Source organism: Artemia sp. Qi Xiang Cuo, chromosome 11 (assembly GCF_049724085.1).
Source record: "Artemia sp. Qi Xiang Cuo chromosome 11, ASM4972408v1, whole genome shotgun sequence".
NCBI lineage: Eukaryota > Metazoa > Arthropoda > Branchiopoda > Anostraca > Artemiidae > Artemia > Artemia sp. Qi Xiang Cuo.
Window position 1 is genome coordinate 72,803,807 of NC_142804.1, and position 23,063 is coordinate 72,826,869.

At 35.4% G+C, this 23,063-nt stretch overlaps 2 protein-coding genes across 4 annotated transcripts in view; one reads left to right on the forward strand and one right to left on the reverse strand.

Moving 5' to 3' along the window:
* Positions 1-23,063, reverse strand: part of LOC148947325 (SLIT-ROBO Rho GTPase-activating protein 1-like) — a 707,344-nt gene that overhangs the window by 122,533 nt on the left and 561,748 nt on the right. The window lies entirely within an intron of this gene.
* The window catches only part of aus (argus), a 143,957-nt gene that overhangs the window by 100,940 nt on the left and 19,954 nt on the right, over positions 1-23,063 (forward strand). The window contains exons 6-8 of the mRNA XM_089097123.1: positions 9,974-10,231; positions 17,546-17,705; positions 20,013-20,077. Coding sequence (XP_088953249.1) covers positions 9,974-10,231; positions 17,546-17,705; positions 20,013-20,077 — 483 coding nt within the window. The remainder of the gene's footprint in view (positions 1-9,973; positions 10,232-17,545; positions 17,706-20,012; positions 20,078-23,063) is intronic.

Here is a 23,063-nt window from a genome sequence, read left to right on the forward strand (position 1 = left end):
GCTAGAAGTTTCAGACAACAAACACCTATGAGGGACTAAGAAATCTAGCTCAGAAAAGCCCGAAATAGTAATTTACATATCCCAAATCATAATTTTCTGACAACTTTCACCTACGGTATACTAGGAAAGCCTAGCTCCTAAAAGTCTGAAATAGCATACTACTCATCCCAAACTAGAAGTTTCAGACAACAAACACCTATGAGAGACTAAGAATCCTAGCTCTGAAAAGTCCAAATAGCAAACTACACATCCCAAATCATAATTTTCTGACAATACACACCTATGAAAGGCTATGAAATCCAGCTCAGAAAAGTCAAAATAGCAAACCACCCATCCCAAATCATAGGTTTCAGACAACACATACCTATGAAAGACTAAGAAATCCAACTCAGAAAAGTCAAAAATAGCAACCCATACACCCCAAATCATAGGTTTCAGACAACATACATCAACGAACGACGGGGCCCGGGGAGGGCCTTTAGGGGTCTGGGGGGCCGGGTGGGAGCCCTGGGAACCTTTGGGGACCGGGGGGTTCCTTCTGGATTGGGGTATGGGGATTGGAACCCTTTGGATCAGGGTAGGGCGATCGGGGGCCCTTTGGGGTTGGGGTAGAGGACCTCACGACACTGTTCAAATAGAACTTGTTCACTATAACGACCACACTCAAAACCTCTTCTAAAACCTTTTCTAAAATCATCTATTAAAATGTCTCTAACTGTTTCGCCGAAATAATTCCTTAAAATGACTAAAACCGTTTCACCCTAATAATCCCCTAAAAGTAATCTCAGCGTGTTCCTTTTGTTTTTGGCATCTCTGTGCATTCACATTTCAAATTTCTAGGAAACCCTTTCCTACGTTATTCTCTTCATCTCATAAATTTTCCTAGCTACACTATTAAGGTTTCGTTAGAATATCAATTTATCTCTCCGACTTAAAGCTCAGTGAAGCCGTATTTAAAAATAGAATTTCTATCTCTTTTGCCTCCCGCATAATTCCAAGATAACAAGTGATTCATTTCTAACTCCTGACAGTAAAGATCAATGAAGCCCTATTTAAAAATATAATATTAATTTTTCTCTCTGACCTAAAGAACGTTTATCCCTCAGACCTAAGATTAAAGAAAGCCATAATGTTTCTTAATTCCCCCTTTGTGAATCAATACATTCCCCTAGCGATTATGTAAATCAATTTCTCAGGTTAGGTTTGCCTAAGGATCAAAGAAACCATAATGTTTCTTAATTCCCCCTTCGTGAATCAATAATTTCCCCGCCGATTATGTAAATCAAGTTCTCAGGTTAGGTTAGCCTAAAGATCAAAGAAGCCATGATTGTTTCTTAATTCCCCTTTCGTGGACCAATAATTCCTCCACCGATTATGTAAATAAATTTCTCAGGTTAGGTTAGCCAAACAATCTCATAACATTCGCGTCGAGCATGTACATTCTCACTGACAATGAATCATAAAACAGACATAAATTGCTGTTGACATCCATAAATGTGAGAAAGTTCCTGTTTTTTCATTCTCACTGACAAAAACCATAAAACAGACATGAATTGCTGTTGACATCCATAAATGTGAGAAAATTTCTGTTTTTTCATTCTCACTGACAAAAACCATAAAACAGACATGAATTGCTGTTGACATCCATGAACATTGCTGTTAACATCCATCAAAGTGAGAAAGTTTCTGTTTTTTCATTCTCACTGACAACGAACAGACATAAAACAGGAACATGAATTGCTGTTGACATCCATAAATGTGAGAAAGTTACTGTTTTTTCATTCTCACTGCCAAAAACCATAAAAACAGACATGAATTGCTGTTAATATCCTTGAAAAACATCAAATAAATTGACAAATACACATAACCATTCAAGAAAAAATCTATAAAATTGAGAAAATTCATTTTTTTCTAAGTGAGAAAAATCCTGTTTTTCTATTCTCACTGACAAAAACCATAAACCACGTGGTACTCGTGGGATCAATTGAGGCCTTTCTACTAGCACCAACCTTTCCGTCAATGGTAACCAATTTCTCTTAAAAGTAACAATTTTTCGTCAATGATAACAAGTTATCTGTTAGAAGTAACAAGTTTTCAGTCAAAGATACAAAATTTTTGTTAAAAGTAACTTTTTTTTGTTATGATAACAAGTTTTATGCCAGAACTAGAAAGCTTTCCTTAACGCTAACAATTTTTTCTTCGAAGTATCAACTTTTCCTTAATACTAACAAACTTTTGCCTAACACTATCAAATTTCTCTTAGAAGTAACATATTTTCATCGGTGATAACACGTTTTCTGCTTGAATTGTTTTTAAACAATACCGGGAAATCCGGCTCTCTCCATGGAAAATTCCGGTACTCGTGTATTATACGCCACTCACTCTATGTGCAAAACTCGAGTACAAACCGGTTTCATCATTACTTAAAAAAATCGGGCTACATATTTACACATTAGAGGGATGGGTAAAGTATAGCGGGCCTGCATGCAAAATGTGTTAGGCACAATTCTTCTGTATATTATGAAGTAAGAATTGTTTTCTGACTTCAAACTGTCCAAATACTTTACCCCCCCCCCCCTTATGTGCAAATATATAACCCAAATTATATATTTTTCATCTATTTTGTCACTTGTCTTTGTCTTGTTTCGTGCTAAGCTGAAAGAAACTAATGAAAAAAACAGTTTGTTCTCGAGTTTTACAAAGCGTAAACTTGAATGAGTGGCGTAAAATACACAAGTAACAAAATTACTTCCCCCCTACGGAAAATGAAAAAAAATACAAATAAAATTCTCAAATTTGGAAAGCCTTATTTTCTGGGGGGTATTTTCCGTGGGGGTAAACGCCGGCCACCGTTATTGTCATCCCTGGAAGCATGTTTATGGGACCTTTCGACTATTTTGGAAAAGTTAATATTCAGAAATTTTGATCTCCAATGCCAAAGGTGGGCCAGTGGGGGCAAGAAAAGTCACAGAAGGGAGGTTCATCATTTTTTAACCTTAAAAGCACTAGAACATTCCAGGCTTGAAGAAACTGTTTGGACCTAATGAATAACTGGGAACACATTTCCTACATATTTGAAGGCAAATAAGCCGAATGGCCAAAAGAAATCATATTAAGATGTCGCACAAGCAGAAAAAAATGCGCACTAGCTACTCTTTAGTTTTGTTTTCATTTTGATGACAAAAAGTGTTTACTAGCTTTCTCACGCCAATGCGCACTTTTTTGGCAACATCTAGTAAAACGGAAGCCAATCTAGTAAATTTTTTCGCCAAAAACTAGTAAATCCCAAATGGTCCGAGTGGCAACGCTGGCAATGCCCCGAAGTGTTGGACGGATATTTTTTTAACAATATCGACAGTTTTGAACTTTTATCACACACTAAAATATTTAATGCCCTCAGACTCATTGTTTATAAAAAGTAACGCATAATCAAAGCCGTTTGTTCAAAGTAAAACATTAAAAACAAGATTAGGAAAATCAGGTAAGAATGCTCAATTCAATATTTTTAATTTAATTTTGAATACCAAAAGCCAGTATACTTGACACATATATGCTTCATTATTGTAAAAAATTAAATCTTTTTCAAAGCGACAAATAGATAAATACAATCACTCCGAAAAAAAAAGACAATAAAACGCAAAAAGCGTATCCGCTCAGGGGGAAAATACAGAAATTTCCAGCGTTCCGTTCAGGGGAAACATTTTTGATTATAGTGGCTTCATATATCAGCTCATGGGTACTCTTAAAATGCAAGCAAAAGTTGCAGGCATATTCTTTCCGAAATTGCCCCTTATTAAGCTGTTTTTCTTATGTTTTCTATAATTATAGAAACATTCTTGTGTTCTAATAACTCCACTAACAAACAAGTAAATATTTAGGATCACCATAAAAAGCTGATTTTTTGATTGAATTCAATAAAAAAAAAAGAATTTTTTTTACCTGAAAGTAAGGAGCGACATTAAAACTTAAAACGAACAGAAACTATTCCGTATATGAAAGGTCCTCCTCAACGCCTCGCTCTTTACGCTAAAGTTTTTATTGTTTTAAAAAATAAATTAGTAAGACAGAGTCAAACTTTAGCGTAAAGAGCGAGGCATTGAGGAGGGGACAACACCTTTCATACACGGAATAATTTCTGTTCGTTTTAAGTTTTAATGTCGCTCCTTACTTTCAGTAAAAAAAACTTGTTTTTTTTTAAATTTAATTTCTGAACGTTTTTGAATTAATGCAGCTTTGATTTTAGCTCACCGTACATGAATAATTAAAACGAAATTCGCATATTTATTTTCCGTTTTTTGGCTAAATGGCTTTCTCGAAATTTTGTTCGGACGTAACTTACGAATTAACTTACGTAACAAATTTCTATATTCGAATTTTTTTATTACGTATATTAGGGAGTTCTCCCCCTAGTCAATACCTCGCTCTTAACGCTAAATTCAAATTTTGCTTTGAATCAAAAACCCCTGAATTACAAGGGCCATTTAGTTATAATAGATAGCTCTTTTGAAAGTACTAAAAAAAACTTTAGCGTAAAGAGCGAGGTATTGACTAGGGGGCAAACCCCCTCATGTACGTAATCATTTCTCTTCGTTTTAAGTGTTAATGTTGCTCCTTACTTTCAGTTAAAAAAACTTGTTCTTTTTTATTTAATTTCTGATGGTTTTTTAAATAATGCTGGGAAATCCGGCGCCCCCTCTTACAGAAATGTCCCTTCCCCCAATGAAGCATCCTCCATGGAAAGATTCAACCCCGTAACCCCTACACTAACCGGCCCGCCCCCCCCCACCAGAAAAACTTCCTCCTGAAAACGCCTTGTATACTTCCCAGTAACCAAAACTATATGTAAACAATGGGCAAAGTTTATAACTTGCAGCCCTTCCCCCTGGAACCTTGAGGGATTAAGTCATCCTAAAAGACATGTAAATTAGATTTTCGACTATGCTGAACAAAATGGCTGTCTCAAAATTTTGAGTGTGTGAATTCGGGAAATCAATGAGCATGGGAGGGAGCCAATCTGCCTGTAAATTTTTTGGTACCTTGGAAATGGCCATAAAACCTCAGTCCTCCGTTTAGGGTTGTTCCTACACGATATTCCAAGGCCACTAGGTCGATGAAACCATCGTCGGAGAAATACAAAAAAATAAATAAATAAAATAAAATAAATAAACACGCATCCGTGATCATCCTTTTGGTAAAAAATACAAAATTCCACATTTTTGGAGATGGGAGCTTGAGACCTCTAGAGTAGGGTTCTCAGATACGTTGAATCTGATGGTGTGATTTTCATTAAAGTTCTATGACTTTTAGGGGTTGTTTCCTCCTTTTTTCGAAAATAAGGCGAATTTTCTCAGGCATAAGTTTGGATGGGTAAGATTAAACTTCATGAAACTTATATATTTGAAATCAGCATAAAAATCTCATTCTTTTGATGTATCTATTGATATAAATATTCCGCTTTTTAGAGTTTTGGTCACTATTGAGCCGGTCGCTCCTTACTTATAGTTCGTTACCACGAACTGTTTGATGTTATTAATAGTTAGGCTTTTAAACTTCCGTTGTTGACAAGGATCGTTATTTACTTACCATTCATTACTATGAAGACTTTTTTTTTTTTTTTTTTTTTTGCTCCAACCAAATCATATTAAAAAAAAATGTTTGTGGAAAACTGTTTAGGGGTCACTCAGTCACAAATTAGAACATATTTTCCTTATTGAGGGTCAAAATCTACTGTCAGGCAGCCAACAATGGAGCAACACACATTTTTTCCATGTTTTTCCCTATTCTGCTCTCTTTCTTTTGGTATCGTTATAATTACTTTATACTCCCAAATTTCCAGGGGGGCATGATCCCCCTGCCGTTGCCCGTGATTGGAGGGCAACTAACGCCACTCTCATGCCCACCATCTCCCCGAACACATCCAATCAAAATTTTGAGATAGCCATTTTGTTCAACATAGTTGAAAGGTCCAGAAATTATATTTTTGATGATGACGAACCCCTCACAGCCCCCAGGGCAAAGGTTGTAAGTTATGCCCTGGGGACATATAAGGTTTTTATGGAAACTTTTATCGTAGCAACTTTGAAAGGGCTCATTCAATTGGGAATTCAGAGGGCTAGTGCCCTTATTAATAGTCAAAAGTGATCGGAAGGTGAATGCTCCCCCCCCCACCAACGCCCGTCATTTCCCCAAACACTTCCGATCAACATTTTGATATAGCCATTTTCTTGAACGTAGTTGAAGTGTCCGAAAATTTATGTCTTTGAGTATGACACCCCCCCCCCCACAGCCCTTAGGACTAAGGTTTTAAGTTATGCCCTGGGGGCATAAAAGGTTTTTACAGAAAGCGTTGTCGTAAAAAATTCAAAAAGGGCTCATTCGATTGAAAATTGAGAGGGCTATTGCCCTATTTAATAGTCGAAAGTATTCGGAGGGAGAATCCCCCCCTCCCACACCCATCATTTCCCCAAACATTTCCAATAAACATTTTGATATGGCCATTTAATTCAACGTAGTTGTAAGGTCTGGAAATTATGTCTTTGAGGATGACAACCCCCCCCCCCTAGCCCTCAGGACAAGGGTAGTAAATTATGCCCTTGGGGCATATAAGATTTTTATAGACGGTTTGGTCGTAGAAGCTTCAAAAAGGGCTCATTCGATTGGAAATTGAGAGGACTAGTGCCTTTTTTATTCACCGAAAGTGATTAGAGGGAAAATGACCTGCCCCCCCCCCACGCCCATTATTTCTCCAAACACTTCCAATCAAAATTTTGAGATAGCTATTTTGTTCAACGTATTTGAAAGGTCTGGAAATTATGTCTTTGAGGATAACATATCCCCCCAGTCCTCAGGGCAAGGGTTCTAACCCTGGGTGCATATAAGGTTTTTTATAGAAAGCGTGGCCATATAAAATTCGAAGGGGTTTCATTGGATTGGTAATCAGGCGCTTTAGTGCTCTTTTAAAGAGTCAAAGTGACCGGAGGGCAGCTACCCCCCCCCCGCACGAACGTCGTATTGTCCCGAAATACTTCTAATAGAAATTTTGAGATAGTCATTCTATTCAAAATAGTCTAAATATCATATAACAAGGCTTTTGGAGTTGAAAAAAACCCCAGAGATTTGGGGCAAGGGTTGTAAGTTATGCCCAGAGGGTATTTAAGGTTTTTATGGAAGGGATTGTTGTTTAACTTTAGAAGAGGTTCATTCGGTTGAAAATTGGAAGTTCTAGTTCCTTTTTAAGCGTCAAAAGTGATGGACGGCATTTAACCCCCCCCTCCTTTCATCAAACGCATCTGATTGAAATTATTAAATATCGATTTTTTCCAAAATAATCCAAAGAACATATAATAATGTATCTTGGATGACGCAACCCCCCAGCGCCCTGGGGATAGAGTTTTAATTTATTTTATGAGGGTATATAAGGTTTTTATTGAATGGGCCGTCGTATAAACATCAAATGGGGTTTATTTGATTTGAAATTGGAAGTTGTAGTGCCCTTTTTAAGAGTCAAAGTGATTTGAAATAAAAGAGCCCCCCCCCCCTCCACGTTCGGCATTTGCCTTAACACCTCCAATCAAAATTTGGAGATAATAATTTTATTCATCCTAGTTGAAGGTTTCGGAAATGATATCTGTGAGGAATACAACCCCCTCCCCCCTTACAGTTCTGATGGAAAGGGTTGTAAGTTATGCCCTTGGGATATATAAGGTTCTTATAAAAAGGGTGGTCGTATATGCTTTGAAGGGGACGAATTGGATTGGTAATCATAAGTTCTAGTGCCCTTTTTAACAGTCAAAGTGATCAGAGCGTAGCTACCCCCCACCCCCCGCACACACACACAATCGACCAAACACGTCGTGTTTTCCTGAGATGTATCCGATAGATATTTTGAGACAGTCCTTTTATTCAAAATAGTCCAAATATCATATAACAAGGCTGTTGAGGTTGATACAAACCACCAGAGCCTGAGGGCGAGTGTCGTAAGTTATGCCCTGGGGCATTTAAGGTTCTTATAGAAGGGATGGTTGTATAAGCTTTAGAGGTGGCTCATTTGGTTGAAATTGGTAGTTCTAGTTCCCTTTTAAGAGTCAATAGTGATGGAGGTCAAGTAGAACCCCCTCCCCTCACCCAACTACCCCTCTTTTCACCAAATGCATCTGATTGAAAGAGTCAAAGTTTTGAGACATTAAATTTTTCAGCATTGTTGAAAGGTTCAGCAATTATGCGTAGCAATAGTTGCTGTAGCTTTAGTAGCAGTATGGAAATAGCACCTTTTTTCAACATCCCCTTCAACACACGATGAAATTTTTAACTTAATACCATCAACTGGTCCTGAAGCATTGCTGATACCTCCTCTTGACAACCTATATGGTGTGTTTCGATTTAGTTCAATATAGTTACAATACTGCCCAAAATATTTGCCTTAATACCCTTAGGTTCATTAGTTGTAGTAGTAGTAGTACCAGTAAGTATAGTAGTAGCAGTAGGAGTACAGTTAATAATAGTAATAGTAATAATAGCAGTAGTTGTAGGAGTAGAAGTTCATAAGTTTATTAATCCACATTCACAAAAAATAAATAAATTAAACAACAATTTCGCGCTGGAGAAAACCAATGAAGGTTTGCGATCGCGCGAAAGTTCACGTAACTAGTTACCTATTAACTCAACTATTTACTTAAGCCTCAACTATTTAATTAAAACTATTATAAGTAAACCAAAAATAGATAAACTATAACCTATATATATGAAAAAATAGATACATAAATAAATAACTGAATTAAAAATAATAATAGAACAATAAATGTATCTGGTAGAACAAGAAATGTTCTGCCAGAAGAGCAATGGGGCACAAATTTAAACTTTTCGGGAGTATTTAAGAAGGAAAAGGGAGGGCTGATGCCCCCTTAATCCCCTGCCCTTTGGGCTAAAGTTTGATTTCTACATAAATGCTTCTAGAATAATTGCTCTACCAGAAGAGCAATGGGGCAAAAATTTAAACTTTATCGCAGTACTTCAAGAAGGAAATGGCTCCAATAATTTTAGCCATAAGTAGTACAATTTTCAGTGCAGATTTTTTTAAGGCTATCCCGAAATAAAACATTTGCTATTATCAAGTATACCAACTGTCTATATTTATTGCATTATAAGATACTTTCAGGAAACCTCTAATTTAACATCAGCATAAAGAGAGTAGGATTAACCAGGATTTCAACCTCTCTTATATACAGGGTAACTTCTGTGTCTTCTAATTTTTTATATTATTCTTATTTTCATTTGAAAATCGTTTTTATGATAATTATTATGTTTAAAGACGAAAGTCTTCCGATTTGTTTATCTTCAGTTATGGCAAGGGAATATGATCTGGTTATTATTTCCTTGAAAAAGAGGGATGATGTTTGAGCCCATGTTTGAAAACATGGTATACGGCATGACACGTCCTTGTATAACTATAATCCTGCCGTAATATCACTTGTTTAACCATAATTTTATGAAGGCTGGCATAATATAACAATTTTTTGACATGACCATGTACTCTTTTTTTGAATATTAAAATACGCCGTGGAAATGATTTTCCCAAATTAAGTGAAAATGACGCGAAAACTGAAAAATGAGTCATATAGTACCATGAAGGTAAAGATAAAAACTCTGTCACAGCAAGAGTTTTTATGCATGGGTGATATTCATTTTGGTCTTTTATCTACAGGTGGTTGTAACTTAGATTTTTTAAATTTTATGGTTTCTAATGATCTTTTTCCCACAGTAACAATACGTACTAGGTATAGGTTACTACAGTAACAATACACTTTTAATCACAAATCCCACATATGGACAGGGGATATCCCCCCTCCCCAAATGGTATTGGCCCTAATGGATAAAGTGAAAATACTTTCTTCAAAATTCAATCCCCCTCCCCCCCCCAAAAAAAAACACTGATACATATCATACCTGTGCTATATTAATTTTCTTTGTATTTCAGTATCTGCTCAGCCTCAGTGTCAGTTTCCTCCTTGGCTTACCAGGCCTGGAATGAAATGGTCCTCCCTAGACTACAAGTCAAGTATCGAAATAAGCAATTCTGACCCAAAGCCTCCTTCTTTCATGGAGGATTCCTATTGGAGCAGCAGCCTTACAGACACTAGTCAAGCTTGGTACAGAAGAATAACAAGACGTATTGAAGAAAGCCCTTTGGTGAAGAAAGAAGTTCCTGTTGCAAGTGCCCGTCATCAATTTCTAGGTAGATACTTTTTGCAACGCTATCAAAATTAGTCCTGTCCTGTATGCATCAGCCATGAAAAGTCTAACGGTTCATTTCGAACCACGAATTTTATTTGGAGCAGGGATCATGTCAGAGGTGGGATCACATCAGGGATCGCAGCAAGGGTTACAAATAAATGCTGCATTGAGCATGGCTTAACTACCCGTCTTGATTGTTGAGAACTATGAAATAGTCAGGTTAATCCTGGCTGCTTTAAAGAGCTTTCTGGTATAGTTCAATAATTTTAAAGGTGGTTAAATAATAAAATGAAGAAAAAATGTAAATAAGAAAAATGATATAAATAATGATATAGTAAAAATGATAAAAACGAAAGTGGTAAACAATGAAGATACTAGATATGTTTGAACTTGCACAAGGGAGGTTTCTTCGGGCTTCTGAGACATGGAAAAATCCCTTTTGATTTAAGATGCCAATTATTTTGGGTGTCATAATAGAAAAAAAAATAGAGGATCAAAACAACGTTTTATAATCTTGACGAAAACTACAAATTTCTCTACAAGCAAGCAGAAAAAAACGTACCTAGTGAAAAAATAAAATGTATATTTTGAAAATCATAATAGACAATAAAAAAAGAGGATCAATCCATCCGGCGTACTAAACCTAATAGTGTTGGATGTAAATATCAGCTGTACAAGAAATTTTCTTGTATTAAGCAGTAAAGACAACCAATAATTAAAGATAGCTAGTAAATTGAGCAGGGGATGAGAAAAGAGAAAAAAAACTACGTTTTATAATCGTGACGAGACTAAAAAAGGAGAGAAAAGGTTTCCTATACAATTTTTCCTGCTAGATTGTAAAAGTTCGTCAGGGAAACTGTCTAACCAATTTTTATTTTTATCCAAAATACTTAAATTCTGAAAATAACGAAACTGAAAAAAGGATCTGAAGAAACTAAAAAGACCTGTCAGTCAGATTAAGTCAGATTTTTTGTTTTCATACTAAGATTTGCATATCACTTCACTTGAAAATACAAAAAAAGCGCAAAAATCTAAAACATAACCGAGAAAAATAGGAAAGAGTGCTAATTCTAAATAGGAAACTTGACAGTTTCAAGTCTTTTTATTTCCTTTTTAAATCCTGATTTTAAAAATCCTGATTACGTTTGTGTTTTGCCTGCTTATTCATTCATATTTTGTTTTCTTATCTCTGTATTTATCTATTGTCTTTAGATTTTGTCTGTCTTCGCTTCGGCTCCTTCAAGTGTATTTTTATTATATTTTCTGATTAATCTTTCTTTAAAACTTTTGGGTTGCTGGCTCACTAGACTGGGGCTAAAATTGAATTGAAATAGGATAAATCCTAGACTGCTACTCCTACAATTATGTTTTCCGTTAACTTTTTTTCTTATTTGACCTTTTTTAGTTTCATAGCCGTTGCAACTGCCTCATGTGCCTCTAGTGCTTTACCTGGTACGATAGCTCTTTTGACCTTGTGCTTGAAGGTATCTAGATGGTTTTGGTGGAATAACATGCCTTATGGAGCATCTAAATTTCCAGATGAATCTAAAGTACCAAAGGAATTTTAGACGTTACTATGTCTATTTATGTGACTTCTGCTATAGCTTTATGGATAGAAATTAAACGGAAGCTAATTCTAACCGCATTGAAAAACAGCCTTAAAAGTAACACATTGGTGCCACTGTTCTTCCCCATTGTCCAATACATGTCTTGTTGCTGTTCTTTAATGAACAACAAGACAATGCCTTTTCTTTCTCTTTTTTCCTTCTTACTTCAACAAGACGGATTTATTGCACTACTAGATTACGACAACGCGAATGAATTTTTCCCGAAAAGGTACAGACATTCAGGTTCAGCTGATCAAAAATATCCGGTATGAAAGACTCATTTCCTGAGGAAGTTTTTGATTGTCAGAGCCAAATTTGCTATTTATCTCGGAAAAGATTGTTTTTGGTTTTGAGAAACTTGAACCATTCATAAGGCGGTGTTTGGAGGTGTTGCGTATCCTTTTGTAAACCTGAGCTACAAAAAAGCTCACACAGCTGGCTCTTTATTAGCTGAAGAGCTGGCGAAAATTGAGTTCAACGACAAACAAAACACCAGTGTTGCAACAATTTAAACTTTGTTTGAAATAGTAGCCTAAAGTTAACGTATAGCTTATTCTAAATCCTCTTCCCCAGGAAAAAGTCACTAAGACAACTACTAACAACAACATGCAGCACCAAGCCGCCTGAAGCCAACACAGCTACGCATGCTCCTCCGCCACCCCAATCTATTCAAAGCGCCTCTCTTTACACCTTCTCAAGAAGTTCCCACTTCCCTTAAATCCTTCCTTACGATATACCCCCACCCCATTCGGGAACGACCTGCTTTTCGTTTGGCCCTAGACGGTTGGCCGACGCGGACGATCTTTGACAATATGTCTTCCTTCATCTGCAGAATATTTCCTTGCCATCTCAACCTTTCTTATTATAATCCTAGAAATTGTGATTGATCCACATCAGTCAGTCGGGTACTCGAAATAATCGGTAGGCAATTTTTCTGGAAAACATCTTGCAAATCCTCCTCCGCTTTTCGGAGTGCCCCCGCTTCAGAACCATACTTGACCACTGTCAATAAATATCGTGTATATGTATATATATATATATATATATATATATATATATATATATATATATATATATATATATATATATATATATATATATATATTTATATATATATTTATATATATTATATTATATATATATATAATTTACTGAATTTGTGTTTTTATACCGAATTTGGGTCGTCCCTTTGTCTAAAAAGAAACATTACTACTACTACTACTACTACTAACAATTCACCGCAGCACCAAGCCGCCTGAGGCGAACACAGCTACGCATGCTTTTCCTCAACCCCAATCCATTCAAAGCCTCCCTTTTTACACCCTCCCAGGAAGCTTCCATTTCCTTTAAATCTTTTTTATGAGGTCCTCCCACCCCAGACGAGGACGACCTGCTTTCCGTTTAGTTCTAGACGGTTGGCCGAAAAGGATAACCTTCGATAATCTGTCATCATTAATCCGCACAACGTGCCCTAGCCACCTCAACCTTTCTTTCATTATAGCCCTAGAGAGCGGTATTGAACCACATTTTTCGTACAGCCTATTGTTTGAAATACGGTCAGTCAGCCGGGTGCCCAGAATAATCTTTGAGCAATTTCTCTGAAAAAAATCTAGAAAATCTTCATCTGTTTTTCGGAGCCTCAATGCTTCAGAGCCATATTTGGCCATTGTCATCATTGTAGCTTCTAATATTCTAATCTTGGTTTGCATACTTATCTTCCTATTCTTCCAAACTTTTTTTTAACTGTGAAAAACACCCTGAGGCTTGGCTATTCTACTTTTAACATCTTCACTGCTCCCACCATCATTACTAATAATACTACCAAGGTAAGTGAAGCTGCTCACCTGATCAATCTTTTCATTACCCAGCAGCATCTTTTCATCTTCACTTATTCCTAGCCCTAGTGACTTAGTCTTCTTAACATTAATTTTAAACCTATTCTAGCACCCTGTACTCGCAAAACCTCTAAAACTTCATTCATTTTGCTCGTACTTCCTTTTTGGATGCGTAAATCGTCAGCATAATACAATTCTTGGAGAAGTTTTTTACCCCATTCAATTCAATGGTCTATCAATGCTTCTTCTGTGATCCTTATGACAAAGTCCATCCAAATTACCCATACAAAGGGGGGGATAAAACTAGCATATTTAATTTCTGATTAAATAAAGAACCTGCTGCTTACCTCATTTCCTACCTTAACCGCAGCAGTGTTATTCTCGTACATAGCACTAATCATTTTAATGTATTTGTCTGGTATACCATACAAGGATATAACCTTTACTAAAGCTCTTCTATCAACAGAATCGAACGCTTGCTTATAATCCATAAAACTTAGGACCAAAGGTGTTTGAAAACTTAGGCACTTCTCAATTATTAGTTTAAGAGTGAAAATTTGGTCGACACATCCTCTACCTTTTCTAAAACCGCACTGATCAACTCTTAAAACTTTGTCAACGGCATCTCTCAGTCTAAAAAGTATCATATTACTAAGTAATTTACTACCTACAGAGACCAGACTAATGCCTCGATAATTACCACACTCACTTTTATCACCTTTCTTATAAAGTGGCTTAATTAAGGTTTTTCTAAAATCTTTAGGTACTTCCCGCTTTTTAAAAAATCATATTCATAATCTTCAGTAACTTATTTCTAACCTCAGAGCCACCATATTTAAGAAACTTATTTATCACCCTATCAGCACCTGGAGCCTTATTATTTTTTAATCCTTTTACTACTGTTGCTAATTCCTCCTCACAAAATAAATGTTCCATCACATCCAAGGTATCACAAACTTTTTCATTTTCCTCTATATCTTTTCCTGCAACTCTATCTCGGTTACGGAAGTTCTCAAAATGTTCGGCCCATCTCTCTTTAGTTTTTTCCTTGTCGCTAATTGCGGCCCCGTTCCTATCTTTAACTGGGCCAAGTCCGGTTTGACTACTCCCTCTCAATTTGTTAACATGCCAGTACTGTATTTTACTATTATGCCGTCTAGCTGCATCTTCCAGATCCTCGGCAATTTTATCCATGGCCTCCACTTCACACCTCCTTAGTTCTTATTTTAATGCTCTGTCCACTTCCCTTACATTCGTCTTATTTTCATAAGATCTATCACTCAGAAAATTCCTGTAAAAGTCGTTTCTCTATTCTACTAAATATAAAGCCTTTTCCCTTATATTCTTGCCTGCAGCTTTCTTCCCTTAGACACTTTCACTAACTTGACAAATTATTTTTCGAAAATTATTCCAATCACTTTCCATATTGTCAAATTTTAAACTCTCGAGTTTGGTATTCAACTGCTCCTGGGAAGTTTCTCTTAAATTCTCATCCTGGAGTCTACCAGCATTATAACTTCCAGGGAGGTAGTAACCCTTCCGATATTTCAGCTTTAAATTAACCCTTGACACTACTAGATGGTGATATTTACTTTTAACATCAATAACGGCACTCCTATGTACCCTAATATCTTGTATTGATCCTGCCAGTCTTCAGTTTACTATAATATAATCAATGAGGTTTGCTGTCTTACCATCACGTGAATACCATGTTAACTTATGAGGCATTTTATGACCAAACACCGTATTGGTTATAACTAGATTGTTATACCAACAACGTCCGCTTTTATTCTCAATTTCGCCCATATTCAACTAAAGAACATGGACACTTTAAATGACTTCACCCTTTGAAAACATTTATTGGCTAATATTAATCTATCATTTTTACAGCTTTCATCTCGAGAGTAACAATTACTTCTTTTAACCTTCTTGTTTACCTTTGAGTCGTGCAACTTTAATCTCTTAAAAGCTGATCCTATCAAGAGATATCCCCAAAGATTCCACTGGAAAAATATTAGTCTATAGGGATCTCAATGATAGTGATGAGATTGGGATATTTTCGAATTTGTTTTCGTTTGACATTGAAATGACGCAATAGTAACTTTCTAGAGAGTTGGTAATAATAAAGATGGGAATTTTTAAATTAACTTTGAAATTTTGTGTAGATAAATTTTTCAAAGGATAAACCGAAGCTATAACTGAAAACAGTCCATTTTTCAAGTGAAAGTTACTAAGTGTGCTTCAGATTTTTTAAGTGTCTGATTTAAAGCGGAAAATTTCCTCCTAAAATTTCGAAAATGAACGGCTGAATGCCGAATTTAAATGCGAATTACCGAATTTAAAAGTGTAATTTACTACTTTTGTATTTGGGTCAATAAATACAAAGCTTTTATTTATTTAAAAATAATTTTACCGACGGGAGACACGAATTCTTCTACTTCTTCAACTTGGAAACATAAGTGATCCGAAATTTGAAGACAATTTTACCGGCGGGTGAAGCAAATTTTCTAATTTGGGTTTGGAACAGAAGTGAATTTACTTTCATCCTCATAAAAGTATCTTTCATCAGGTGACGTGAAATCCGGCCACTAAGACAATTCAACCTTTGTCAGAATTTCTTCTTGGGTTTATTACTGTTCCGTTTAGAATCTGTGATAATTTTATAATCTCTTCACAGTTTAAGCCATATCAGTGTCATTGGTCATGATCCATGTTACGATTTTCTTATGAAAGGAAGACCGACTGTACGGTATATCCAGATCCAGAGGATGGAACTTTGTTCAATATTTGTTTGTCAGAATTGGTCATTAATGAATCGGTCATTAAAGAATTGGTCATTAATGAATTGGTCATTAAAGAATTGGTCATTAATGAATTCGAGTCAACAATAAAGTGAATAAAGTTTGAATCAAAGATGAATAAAACGTTTACAAACTAGGCTACACAGTCACTTTTACCTCTGACTTAAAACTCAAAAAATAAAAATGGCATTAAAATTGAAAACTACTGAAGTCCTGATACAAGACGTGCAGTGACAAGAACACCAGAGATTAAAACCGATGTATGATGCTCATTACAAAATAAGACTGGCAATTTAAACATAATATTCACTTAATTTATATCATTTCTAAAATATGTCACGCAAGTTCGCACCTTGTGAAATGTTAAAGTAATAACCTCAATTCACATATAGACCGGAATAATCTGATTAACAACTGATATTGTTGGCAATTTAAATATTTAGTTTCCGTGTCTTCGAGTACATGCTCTATGATTGGGATTCTTCGGTTTGTATTCTAAACGTAGACATAAAATGATGAAGTATAACTCCATATATTTGTTGCTTTATTTCAGCAGAATTTGGACCAAAAGAATTATGGTAAATATTCTACAGGCTTTACATACCTACATACAGATTCTACATACCTTACAACTCGATATCATTTGCTCGTGTTATCAGAAGAGGCAGCACGTTCTGGTATTGTGTCAAGTCCACTGAAATATTATCCTTGTTGAATCAATTGTTCGTAACGAGGGGAAAAGTGGCTGAAACTGGGGGGAGGGGGCTATATTATGAAAAACTTTTTTTTATATTTACGTTGAAAAAAACGAAAAGGCAACAAAAGTACCCCCTAAAAACCAAGCAGATTTTAAAATAAAGATTTTTTGCATCTTTATTTATAATAAACAACAAAATATTCTTGCCCCCCACCCACATTTTTGTGAATTGACGCCCCTTGAGGGGAACAAGGCAAGGAAAAACTGACTTTTAGGCCCTGCTAGGAAGAAGTTCCTTTGATATCGACACATGCTTTAAAGCATAGAAATTTAATAGCCTTCCACTGGTCCCCATGCTTAATGTCTGTTTTCTAGGTTCTGAGCTGAAGGTTTGGAACTTAACATTGAATCCAATGGCTATGTATTTTAGTGGAAAACATACTGACATTCGCCTCTCCTGCTATCAGCAGTATGACGATCTTAATGACTTTTCGAGTGGTGTTGCTACATATGTCGCTGAAATTCTAGACGGATGGTAAGGAAGACTACTGAAGTTGTTTTGGTTTTTGAAGTTGTTTTGGTTCTCATTTATAAAAGTTTTAAAGATATTTCAAATACTAGTAACCATATTGTTATTTAAACATATTTTTAAGTACAAATCAAACTTATTTAACTTATTTTAGATTGGTTAAATTATTTCATTAGCTATTATATTAAATAATCTAATTTAACCGAATATTTATCTAGTATTTCAAAAAAGATAGCGGAAACAAAATATGCAACATTGGGTCTTGTACTTTCTCTATCAAACCATTCCTCTGAGCGATAAGTTTAGAGCGACTCTTGGCAATAGTCTGACCGAAACTCTGAAGCATCGATGAGTGACAACCATGTATTAAATACCTTAAAATCGTTGTCATCGTTGTGAAATTGTCATTATCAAAATTGGAATTTTGTTAAAATCTTTGTTGATTTTAAATAAGCAAGATCTATTAAATTTTAAGTTTTCAATAAAAAGTTGGGAGAAAAAAAAAGAAAATTTGCATAGTCAAAAATAAAGTGGAGAGAGCCCTTAAAAAGGACTGCAATCTTAATGAAAACTGTCTCATTAATTTTGAGTTTTTAGAGAACATTAAAAGAAAGGTTTCAGCCCTCTCATTTACCAAAATACACAACGTTGGATCTATTTTTACTGAGAATTGTAGTCAGAAATCCCTGTATATAATATTTTTTGTCTTAGGGAGGAACGTCGGTTTCTGTAGAAACTTCAGAGAGGGTTCGTTCCACCGGGTATTTGGGTTTCCATCTTTCTTTTTAGGAATAAAATAGCATATGCCTCAAAAGTTGATGGTTTTTGATTGTTTTATGCTGCAAATTTTTTTATATTTTTTCCAACAACAAACAACAAGACAGGAACAACAACAACAAAAATTGAAAATTCTGCGATACCCCATGGGATTGAATCTATCAAAATACTTTGTAAAAAAAACCTCCTAGCATCGGAGGGCATATTGCCATGGGATGTTATATTTTGTTTTCACGGTTATTGTATAGAATAAATTGAAAGTTTCATTGGAGTAAAAGCTAACCTAAGAATACTGGAACAATAATCAATCTAATAATGATAGTGTATAATTTAAAAATGAAAACAGATAACAATGATGCGGTAAAGCTATGAAATATGATGTTTGGTATTAAATTACTCTTGAATAATGAAAACTCAATATATGTAATAATGCAGTAATGATTATAGATAATAACAAATAATGATAAACCTAATAAGTGTAACAAGAAACAATGATTCAATTTAAAATAAACTATAAAATCTAAGCGGTAACGTTGATTAGTGAGAGTTAAAACAAGATGAGATAAAAAAATGTTTTCACTTCAAAAAATCACTATCACAAGCCTCGAAGAGTCTACTTCGATTTTTGGGGCTAATACAAAAATAGGACAAACATATAAAAAAAACTTCTAAAATAACGATACACTTAAAATTCGAAAAGGAGTGAAAAATTAAAGTGTCAGAATGGCTGAATCATTCATTAAAAACAGGTCCAACCGTAGGGTAACAGTATATTTTACGGCATGATCATCTGCTTTTATTTGTATTTTTATCTGTTTTGTTATTACTTTTAATAACTATTAAATTATCTTTTCCCATTATCCTTCATCAATTTTTCATTATCCATGACTTATTCTTCTGTTAATAAGGATTTATTGTTATTGCTTGAATCGCTCAAGATAGTATGGATCGGATGTGCGTGTGAATTGCTCAAGACAGTACGAGTAGAACGTGTATGAGTTGTCGCATGGTTGCCAGTTCACGAGAATGTAGGGAAGGAGGGCAAGGATTTTCGTTAATTTTTTTTAGTGAAGATAAAAAATACGCTTTTCAAAATCAAGGCAGGGGCAATGTATCTTTTTCGATGGTAACACCGAAATTTGTGTTATTCAAAATCTTGGGTGGGCTATTGCCTACTTTACCTCATGTTTGTGCCTCTGACTGGTTGAAGGCCATGTCTTCTCTAATAGTCTTAACAAACCTTCAATCAAACAATATACTTATTCCTGTTTTTTTTTCCCTGAATTGACCTAATGTTGTTTTTTCTCTCTGTTATTCTTTTTTTTTTCGAATATCTATTTCTTTACGGTCTTTGCTTTTTTTGTGCCATCTCTCATTGTGTCTTTACGACAAAGGATAAACAGAATTGAACTATGAATATTCTGGCTGTATCTTAGCGAATATTTAGCTTCGTTGTCATCTAATTCTATACTTGTTATACATAACTTTATACGTGTTATTTTTTATGTACCTTCTCATGGCCTTTTCCTAATTTAGTCACAACGGTTACACATGTATGGAACTTCGGAAGAGATCGGAGCATATTATGGAGCTCTCCTTAGGTAAGATCTTAAAATGTGTCCTTTCATCTTATCTCTCCCAAATTTTGATATTCTACGGTATCCATAGTGATAAGGGAGTCTTAAAGATATGTACTAACAAAGCTTTTCTCCTCTGATATTACTCTATCGACCACTCAACAAGTTCTTAAAAGTGAAGGGGTTAAAGGCAATAATTCACTCAATATGCATCAGAAGTTCAGAGCCAGTAGCTAAGGTGTGGAGGTTAAGTACAAGGAGTGTTTTATAGAGGAGGAGGCAGGCTCAAAGACATTGGATGTGAAATTGGGACAATATCTTAGGCATAAAGCCATGTACACCTGTGAAAGAGAGTGTATAATCCGCTGCTTGAAAGCCCTTGTTTCTTGTTAATGTTTAAATGATAACGGGGTGATTTTAGTCAGAATAAAAAAATGTTGTCCTATATTTGGTGGTAGATTTTCTTCAGAGTGCTGAGGAATGGAAGCTGATACTAGGAATGCATTTGACGTAGTTGATCGATCTTTTCCTTTTTAAAAGCTTCCCCTTGCCTGTAGAGGATATGTCAATGAATGATGAGAAATAGTAGCAATAATTTATGAATTGCTTGCAATGTCAAACACAGGTTATTTTTTCACTTGTTGTTTCTTTTTATTCTTTTACTTTGTTCATAGTGCTTCTTTTATCTTAGGGTCCTTGAAAATAGAGCATGCGAAATAGTAGGGTAAAGAAACTAAGTAAAGAGGCAAATCGCTGTATCTTAGGAACAATTTATTTAATCAATACAAAATTTTGCTACTTTTCAACATGGTCTTCAGCGGCAATTATACACCCTGTTCCGTCGTTTCTCTAGGTGTATCTCTGGCTATATCACTTGAATTGATCGCGATGCAATTTTGTACCTGATTCTTAGCTTTTTGATTTGGGTTGAAGATGTCCCCCCCCCCCATGGCCTCTTTATTAGGTCAAAACAAATGAAATTTTGGGCTAAATGAAACTTTTGGGCTGTAAAGGGGATTTGGTAGGACATCCCACTCCAATTTTGAACTGTTTCTTGATTTAGCAGTACCACGTGTGGGCGCACATCGTCTTGAAGTTAAATGACCTCTTTGACAATGAGTCCACGACGCTTCGTTTGAATGACTGGTTTTTTTTTGTGAGCATACGACTCTAATACTGGCTGTTGATGGTTTGTTGATCTTCAAGATAGTAACAATAGGTGGGTATCCTGTGAATCCCAGGATATTGTAGCAACAACTTAAGTTCCGTGCAAACAAACCGTCGTGGACTCTAAAGGCGTGATTGTACTTCACGCAATGCGTGCCCGCACGTGGCACTGCTAGTTCGAGAAACAGTTCAAAAACCTGGGGTGGTGGATCCTTCCACATCCCCCTTACAGCCCCGACTTTGCCCCTTCAGACTTTCACTCATTAAAGTTGTAGGTCGGCATCCTCCACTCAATAGTTTTTTGTCGACAACTAGCAGCCATAACTGTAGACAGGGACTGGAATACTCCATTGGTAATTTTAGTTAATTGAGTAAGGCTAGCAGTAGAAAGTAGTGGCACAGTATTGGTAGGAGTATGTTAAATAAATAAAATTAGACCACAAAGAAACAGAGAATTTGCTTGTAAAAAAATTTTTGGGCATATAAATAAATGAATTTGGGTACAATCTGGTGCTGATTCTGGTGCTGATGAAAAAGTAATTATTGATTTTTAGTAACGATCAACGTAAGTAACTACAAATTTAACATGTTTTAACTTTCAAGATGCAAATCAGATGCAAAAGTGGCGTCGAGATCAACCCAAAGAATTTTACACCAGAGACATACACAAATTAGAACAACAAGTACAATGTTACTTAGGACTGTGCTGAAAAGTAGCCAAAGTGTTGTTGTCTAAATAAATCGTTCTGAGCTACATTGATTTGTCTCGTTACTTATTGAATGGTCGTCGTATCATGAGAGTCCTTGCCAAACATTGAAAAATCATGTCCAGCTTTTCATTTTTATTTTTACATTTCTGATTTAGACAAACTACATTCTTCTTTTTATTTTTCTCTTTATTTTCAGAATAAAGTTGGGAAAGCAACTAGAAAAAAAGAAGAGAAATAGCTAAGTAAAATACTGCAATATTTTTGAAAAAGAAAGAAAAATACAGATATGTAAAACACAGAAAGCTAAAAGAAAAAAATACTACTGCTACTAACAACTCACTGCCGCACCAAGCCGCCCGAGGCCAACATAGCTGCGTACGTTCCTCCTCCATACCAATCAATAGCTTCCAAAAAAACACAAGTAAAAATTGGAAAAGAATATCTTTTTAATTTATTATTCCTTATTTCTCATCGGTTTTCTCTTCTTGTTTTTTATTATTTCGCTCTTTATTGGCCCGTCAAAACTGATTTTTAAAAAAATGAGTCGCCTTTTGTCCTAAATTTAGAAGTAAAAGTTCTTGAGGGTGCTATTTTTGTTTTGTTTTGATAATATAGAAGAGTGTTAAAAAATGAAAGCTGATACCAAGGAACGCAGATGACAGTTGATCGATCCATGGAAAGATCTCCCCCTGTTTTAAAAGATGTGTCAATAAGAGGCAAGAAACTGTTGCAATAATATACGACTTCCTTGAATTCGAGGAGAAAGACTTTTTTCCTTTACTCCTCTGATACATAATTCTTAACAAAGCAAGAAAAACGAGGGGAAGTAACAATCTTATATTGTGTTTCTTTTCTCTACAAGAAAAGGGACATTTTGAGCTGAAAAAAAAAAAAAAAAAAAAAAAAAAAAAAAAAAGGTAAGAAAAATTAGCCACAATTAAATAATCATAGAAATAATGCATAGTACAGAAAGATAATAGAAGTGATCTTCTTTTCATGATTTTTCTTTTCCCTTTCGTTCCGGGAGTGTTTTGAACATATAACGGTAAATATAATAAACTAATTAAGTTGACTAGGAAATAAGGAAATAAAGTAATAATAAATCATGATCCTAGGCTTGCCATCTTCAATTT